Source organism: Ananas comosus, linkage group 10, assembly GCF_001540865.1.
Source record: "Ananas comosus cultivar F153 linkage group 10, ASM154086v1, whole genome shotgun sequence".
Taxonomy (NCBI): domain Eukaryota; kingdom Viridiplantae; phylum Streptophyta; class Magnoliopsida; order Poales; family Bromeliaceae; genus Ananas; species Ananas comosus.
Window position 1 is genome coordinate 4,493,622 of NC_033630.1, and position 8,222 is coordinate 4,501,843.

The 8,222-nt window shown below is 36.5% G+C and overlaps 1 protein-coding gene across 1 annotated transcript; it reads left to right on the plus strand.

Annotated features, from left to right (window-relative positions):
* LOC109716578 (heme-binding protein 2-like) lies at positions 499-5,849 on the plus strand. The gene is made up of 2 exons (XM_020242104.1): positions 499-821; positions 5,216-5,849. Exons 1-2 carry the CDS (start codon positions 619-621, stop codon positions 5,652-5,654), a joined length of 642 nt encoding a protein of 213 aa, XP_020097693.1. The 5' UTR covers positions 499-618; the 3' UTR covers positions 5,655-5,849.

The window sequence follows — 8,222 nt, forward strand, 5'->3', positions numbered from 1 at the left end:
TTGACATGATACGACACGATAAATACGATCCATGTCGATGGGCATTTAAATCCTTCAATATATATATTTTTTTATTTTGAGAGAGAATCCTTCAATATATTGATAATCAAAAAAAGGAAAAACTTCAAAAACCCTCCCTTGGCTTTGTAGTTTCTCACTTTGCCCCCTTGTGGTTTACAATGTATCAATTTGCCCTCCTGTGGTTTCGTTTTTCTCTTTTTCTTATCAATTTTATTATTTTTTTTTCTTAAATCAGTGATAAAGTTAAAATTAAAGGGTACTGAAGTGAATATTTGATAAATCTAGATGGGTATCTAAAGTTTTTGTATATAATTTAATAAAATATTAACGAAAAAGCTACCGAAAAGATAAAAACGAAATCACATGGGGGTAATTTTAAACCACAGGAGGCAAAGTAAAAAACTACGAAACCACGGTAGGTTTTTTTGAAGATTTCCCATCAAAATAATAAAGGAGTAAAAGATTGGCAAACCAATAGTGCGTGCAATCAACCCGTTTAGCGCGATAAAAAACCGATCCGGTCTTTCCTCGCTGTCGTCGTCGGTGCGTTCTTCAGCTCGGCAAGAAGAAGACGGCGAAGGCGAGGAGGAAGAGGAGATGGGAACTGTTCGTCGGTCCACCATCCCCGCCGTTTTATATCTTCTTCTCGCCGTGGTAGCGAGTGGGATCGAATCGCCGCAGTACACAGTCGTCCACGCCGAATCGGACTTCGAGATTCGGCTGTACAGACAGACGGCCTGGATGTCTGCCCCCACCGACGACATCTCCTTCGAGAAGGCCACCAAAATCGGCTTCCATCGGTATGCGGTTCAAAACCGATCGATCAAGCGTCATATATCTCTATAATAATCTGTTTCATTTCTCTTCTTGCTGGGTAAATCGCACCTTTTCTGTTGTTTGCAATAATACTCCGAATTACCGATTTTTGGATGATCGCAATGATAAAAAAGAAGAGAGGCAGAGAGAAACGCAGAGAAAATCATCTGCTTCAAAATTGAGAGAAAGGAAGAGAAAGTTTTTTATTTATTTTTTCTTTTTTTTTTCTTCCTTATTATATCCAAAGACTAGGAGACAAAATTGTTTTCTTTTGTTTCCTCTCTCCTATTTTTTCCATCCAAATGAAGCACAAATTTCTTGCTTGGAAACATTAGTGGTTGCGATTTCAAGTGATTTCTAATGATTTTCAAGGATTTCGTTCAGGGTCCGTTTGGTTCAACGTAAAATTGTGAAAAATAACTTTTCGGGGAAAAAAAAATTTCCGTGGAAATTTTTTTTTTTTTTTACATTTTGTAGTGTTTCGCTCGTAGAAAACAACAATAAAAAAAAAAAAATAGTTTTCCATCGACATTCCTTTGGTTGAAAGGAAAAAAAAATGTAAATAAATAAAAGAAGTTTTACGCTGCTTGACTTTTCGTTTTTCACGGAAAAACAACGTAAAATAAAAACTCCAATTTTTTCCCAAATCCGTAAAAATATTTTTATGGAAAAATAAAACCAAACAAGTAGAAAAGTATTTTTATACCAAAAACAAATTTTCAATTCGTTTTACACCGAACCTAACGCCCCGTGAGTATAAGCAAATCCAATTATTTGAGGTGGGATTTGCCATTATTTGTGCTTTATAAGCTTGGAAAATATTCTATCCAAAAAATATCCTTACTTCTTTATTAGTTAGGCGACTTAATTATGGATAAAAGAGGAAACATTAATAATGGAAATCAAGTCAATTTCATTTATCCCAAACAAGAGAACACAATCTCAAATCCGCCTCACTTAAATTCACTGAGTTGAAATATGAGGTAGGATAGAAGGTCGATAAATGCGTGATATATAAATGCACTGGGGAGTAGGGCTACTGTGCTATTAGGAGCACAACAGTCCTTATACTTCTAACTTTCTAACCACCCATCAAGTTTGATGGTTGGTTAAAATAAAAGAAGAAGGAGATATTGGGGAAAAATTAGGTGTCTCAATTTTTCTTCCTTGAATTTCTCTTCAATATCTCTTCTCTCTCTCATTCTAATCACCCATCAAACTTGATGGGTGGTTAGAAAGTTATGAGCATAAGGGCTGCTGTGCTCTTAATAACATAGTAACCCTGTTCATGCACTGGGTATAGGCACTAATTTGCCGCCTAATAGTAGATATGAACAGGGACTGAAATTAAACTCTTAAAGAGTATAGGGTTTCAAAGAGGACCGTAATAAAACTTAGCTAAAAGTGTGGGGACTAATGTGTAACAACCCTGAAGAATAAATGGTAGAAGTAGTAGTTAACAGAGGGAGTTGCAAAAAAATGGTAACTTTACTAGTTAAGAGAAGTGGCAGCAGCAGGTTGGAGAGGAGCGAGCTCGGCGGAGCGATCCGGCGGGAAGGTTCTCGGGCGGAACTCCGACGAGGGCTAGGGCATCCTCGGATCACAGAGAAAGGAGGGATCGAGGTAGGAGGAGGAGACCCAACAGAGATTTGGGAAAATGGGGGAAATACCTGAGCTCCTTGCGGGTCGAAGGGTCAGATTCTTGGAGCGGGCGAGAAAAGCGGACCCGATATCCGCCGGGCGGAGGATAGTGCGAAGAAGAACGAACCGACAACCCACTCACCCGGGTTGCTAACGGAGTGGATGACCCGATTACTGGATTGGGTGGAAAAGGCGGACCCACTCTCCGCCGGGCGGAGAATGGTGCGTTTAGGAAGCCAACCGACATCCACTTACCCGCTACCAAAGGCTCTTGGACCGGATAAGCCAACGGAGGCCCATCAACCCTCAATTAGCAATCCACCAGGCCTACTCATCTATGTGCCATTTTTATAGATTAACCCTTACATAAGTAGTTATTTTCCTTTCAATATATGTATCAATCAGTAGTATAAATAGGAGTTGTTGTAAAAGAGGATAGGAAGAAATATATTACAGATTCATCTTCCCCAATTGTCCTCTTCCTCTCGTCTCTCTCTCTCTCTCTCTCTCTCTCTCTCTCAACCTGTCTCTATCCTCTGCAAACCCTTCTTCCTCCCGCAACTCTCCTCTTTCTCTATCTCTCTTAACTCTTCCTCTGCTCTTCTCCTTCCCTTCTAACACTCAATTATCCCAATTTCTCTAATCCCATCCAACCATCATCCTCATTGCCGACCAAGCCTCAGAGCAATCTCATCATCGGCGGCTGCAAATCGTCCGGGATATTACATAATGGTGCAATTTATCCCCTGAACTTTCAGTTATCTTTGTCAATACAATACATGGGTTCTTCTGTACTTCTGTAAAGTTATAATACTTGTTGCCAAGTGATAATGAAATGAAATAGGTAAATTCCAAGTTTTTTGCTATATACTAGTTTCTACTTTTCTATATCGACAACTTAAGAAATTTGCAGAAGCGATATTCTTAAAAAGGTAAAATTTGCCGCTGTTATCTTATTTCTCTGTCCCATCTCGGCATGTTATTGTCCATATTAGCTATATCCTGCTGCGAACGTGATATCAGATGAATTACATTTTGCTTCATTAATGTCATGGCAACTATTTCTCTGATGATATAAGTAAATAGCTTTATGTCTTCACTTTTGATGATTTGCGCATGCCAATTTAGACTTATGGCGTCAAAAATGTCATCCGAGCATGGTAGATTTGGTGAATTTTGATGCGCTGAGCTGGTTTATTTGCGCACATATACTCTTTCATTTGTGCTCTTTTTCCACACAAATAGTTGTGTTCTTAATATAAACCTCTTCCTGCTTAGCCAAAGGTATCCACTCAAAGAGGCCCATTTTATGGGATGTCCAAGTGTTTTGTGTTGGTGTAGAATGAGTTACGGAGATCCAATGAGTAGCCATACTCACTTTCTGTTCAAAGATTAGTGAATATGTTCTTCGACCCCTTTCTTTTAATTGAATAGTATTTATTTCTCTACAAGTTGTTTCATAAATAAAATGTACGTGATTACATATCATATATAATTATCTCCAGGCATGCATCAAGATACTTAACATTCTCGATTGGAGGATGTTAAAAAGCTTCAAAGATTGAGCGAGCTATTTATGAAATTGTAGCTTTGTATTCCTAAATATTTTGGAAACCTCAATACTGTTTTGAGAGGCATTTTTGCAATTTTCTATTGAAGGCCTTCTGCATTTTCTTTAGATCCATTGAATTGAGACTTTATATAATTTCTAACATTAAAAGCCACTCTGCAAAGATAAAGCATGAAGTTGTGGTAAGTGAAATGCCTTTGCAAAACAGGACGGTGGAATATCTATCGGGTTGTCATTTTTCTGGCTTCCTTTTGGTGGGAATGTGGGATTGTTCGCTGCAACATTGAAGAGTAAAATTAATATTTGCTAGTTGAGATATAAGTTAATCTATGTTTAATTACCCTGAACCTTTACTTTCAGGGTTGCTTGGGGCCACATATACATTTGATTTGGATGTTAAGGATTATATTCTTCTTTTTTGCTTTCAGGACCCTTTTTAATTTATGGCCCAAGTTAGGTGATTTTGATTCTTGATCACCCGCACTGAAATTATGCCAAAATGAACCAGATTGCTTCAGGTCCTACAGTAGACTTCAGATGGTAGAGTTTTATGCGTATCAATCTCTTTAATTTGTCTAATACTTATACTAGCTACAAAAGTAAGCTCTTTTTGATTGCGTGTTTGAATCTTTTACTATCTGCATCCTTGCTTTCTAGTATTGTAAGCCTAAATGAGAACACCCTGGTCGAATGTCTAGCACATTAATGCCATGACAATTTAGACGGCCGACTTAAGATGAATCACATTTGTGCTTTCTAAATTTGAACTCGTAAGTACAAGGCATTTCTTATTATGTGCTTGAGCTGCACCGTGCTGCTTCGTTGCTATAATAAATGATAAAATAACAAATGATTGTCCTTGGAACCAATGCTCTGTTTTCTTCTGTAATATTCATAATCCTGCACTAACTAAAACTCGTCTATCAAAAACCATAATCTCTGGTATTCTTCATTGCTATTCCATCATTTTTGACTTCCACTTGTCTACAGGGGTATTTTTCCCCCTTTGATGCTTTTCTTGTCATGACGGATGGTTCTGTTCTAGACCTTTCCTTTTGGTTTAACTGGTGGTTCATTTCTGGACTTCTTTATAAAATAGATAAAAAGTTTCCGTACTGTTAGATTCCATTATTTCAATTCTTAGCTCTTTTTTTAATTTCTCACCAGATTGTTCCAGTACATTCAAGGAGCCAATCTCAATTCCACAAGGCTGCGAATGACCACCCCTGTCCTTACAAGCATCGTTCCGGACGCAGGTCCTCTTGGCTCCTCGGCGTACTTCGTCCGGTTTTACTTGCAGGTGCAGTTCCAAGCCTCCCCACCTGTCCCTCTCCCTGAACTAGAACTCCACTCTGATAAATGGCCGAGCCGCTGTGTCGCAGTGAGGCAGTTCTCCGGTTACGCCCGGGACCGAAACGTCATTAAAGAGGCAGAGAAACTAGCAATCAGCTTGAGCAATTCGCCCTGGGCCAATTCGACCGAATTTGACGGTGAAAATGCATACTCAATTGCACAGTATAATTCTCCTTTCCGCATCATAGGTCGGGTTAATGAGGTTTGGGTCGACATTAATTGTGAATCGTCTGTCGGTAGAGATGTATACTAACTATTTGTGCACGTATAATTCTGTAAAACTATGAAACCTACGCATCGATACTGTGTACTTGTGCATAAATAAGTATACTATGTTTCTGGACTAGTAACATATGGAATATAGATTCGGTTTGATGGATGCATCAGCGCTATAACATCCCCAAATCGCAATTACTCCGGTGGGAAGTTGTGTTTGCTGCTTTCTTTATAAGATGTGTACAGAAGAGTCATGTCAGATAGTTTGTGCAACTGCTGCTTTATCAATTTGCTGATTTGAGGAAACATTCAAAGGGATCCAATAAGATGAGAATTTATTGCCACATATGTAGCAGTTTTTGAGGAGGTTTATTATCTGATTTTACATAGTATTAGTGTGATCGATACTGTTAAAATTGCGTTGTTTTCTAACTATTTGGAATAACTTTTGTTTTCTAACTATTTGAAGAACTTTGTTTTGCGTAGTACTGTTGTCACCAAATCAAGCATGTAAATGCAAGAAGATCTTCTTTTAAGTTAATATCTTGTGTTCTTCCATAGAGTTATAATTTGGAGATAGACATCAAGTCTCCCTTTTTTTTTTTTCTTTTTTTGTGTTTGTGCAAGAAATTGATCATTGTCTAAAATATTTGGTTGAATAATTTGCCAATATAAAATAAATCTGATAGTGCACAAAATATATAGAATATACTAGCAATGTATCTGCGCTTTACAGCAGGTGCAATTTCTAAGTTCTTAATCATCGTATAATAAATTATTTAAAGTCATTTTATAGAGTCAAACATAAGTGCCAACTTTATAAAAGTATTTAGTAGATATAAGTATTATTTTGTTCCTCTCTATTAAAAATTATTGCCTGCATCAATGTATGTGTATATTTTATACGCACCAGAAAATTTATATTATAGATGTCAAAAGTAAAATTTAATTAATTTAATATATTTTATAATATTTCAAATGTTTATATATTAAAAATTATAAAATTTATATATACTTATTAAAATGAAATTATATATTTTTTTATTGGGTCTATGATGCATCAAGTGTACAGAATATGTGCGCAGAACACATGTCAACAAATGGAGACTGCTCCATGCCCTTTACTCTGTAGTAAAGTAACTAGTATTTTGACCCGTGCAATGCACGGATAATATAATATAAGGGCTTAAATTGCTGAGCGGGCTTACGTGTCGCTCTCTCCCGATCCGTTCCCTCTCTCTCACTCTCCTAATAGCAAGACATTTTGGTCTCTAAACACCTTTGAGTTGCACGTTTTCTATACGGTCTATAGTGCACCAGGTGCAACCACTATATTAATAGGACATGCGTAAAGTGAGTCTAGTAGAGTTTTGTACCAATTTGGTGGAAAACTTGCCAATGTAAAACTTCACACGTTTGTTGATAAATATCATGTATTTATTCAGCTAAAAATTTAGTAGGCGGCACAATGTAAGGTATGAACTCGATAACTTAAGACTTTGAAGTTTGAGTTTCGAGTAATTAGATTACGTCAATGGAGTTTGTTTTATGAGTGTGACCCCAAATTCGGAGCAACTAGTCTTTGTGTCAAATTGACTCGAAATCTAACCAAGTCGAGTCAAACTCATCGAGTTTCATTACATTGCATTAGCGGAAAATAAGTGCTGAATTTTTTTTTTTTTTTTTTTGAGAGAGATAGATAGCATGTTACTCGTTTCGTTTATTTTATTTAGAAATAAATTTAGCTAGAAATGTCAACTAGAATTCGAACCAGGGATCTCGGGTATCAACCATGGCATCAAGCCATTTACCACTTGCGCTAGGAATGGTCGGTAATACTGAAAAATAGTTACTCAGAATATTAGTTTACTAATTTTGTTATCAGATGTCGCCAATTGTAAGGGTTCAAAAATGTTTTTCTCAAGATCTTTTTACATCAGAAGCTGTTTCTTTAATTCTACAGGAGGTTCCTTGAAAACTCTTCTTATTAGTTATTTATTTATTTATTTATTTATTTTTGTTCGCATATTCTGCAAAACCCCAATAGCCAGCATCGAATAGAAAAGAGATTCTGATCGGAAATATAAAGGATTGCATATATTGATAATAATAAATGAGTTTAAGTATGTTGGACAAGTGGTTTGAATCCTACGCGTAATTGTTGCTAGCGCAAGTCGTTATGAGCTGAATACCTGCCAAAAATGTCATAACTAAGTACTGTGAGGGACAAAATACTACACTTAGGTATCGTTTGGTTCGAGAATAAGTAAAAAGTGGATATTCCGGGGATAGATATAAATTGAGGTATAAGCGGGAATTAGATAAATTTTGTGTTTGGATGAAAATTGAGTATTCCTGAAAATAAGAAAAATAGCGTTTGGTTAGGTAAGATGGGATAAGAATTAAAGTGAGTATTTATAAATAAAAAATAATGATATTATTTTTTTCTTTATATTAGAATTTAAATTTTTAAATTTTATATTTATATTTTAAAAATTAAAATATAAACTTTTAAATTTTAGGAAAAACTTCAAAAACCCCCCCTGTGGTTTCGTGCATTCTCACTTTGCTACCCTGTGGTTTAAAACGTATCAATTTACCCCCC

What these genes read in the sequence shown, in the direction of transcription:
- LOC109716578 (XM_020242104.1), top strand. Translation starts at nt 619, where the DNA reads ATGGGAACTGTTCGTCGGTCCACCATCCCCGCCGTTTTATATCTTCTT. An exon ending in ACCAAAATCGGCTTCCATCG is followed by an intron (nt 822 to 5,215) that starts GTATGCGGTTCA and finishes ATTTCTCACCAG; the next exon opens with ATTGTTCCAGTACATTCAAG.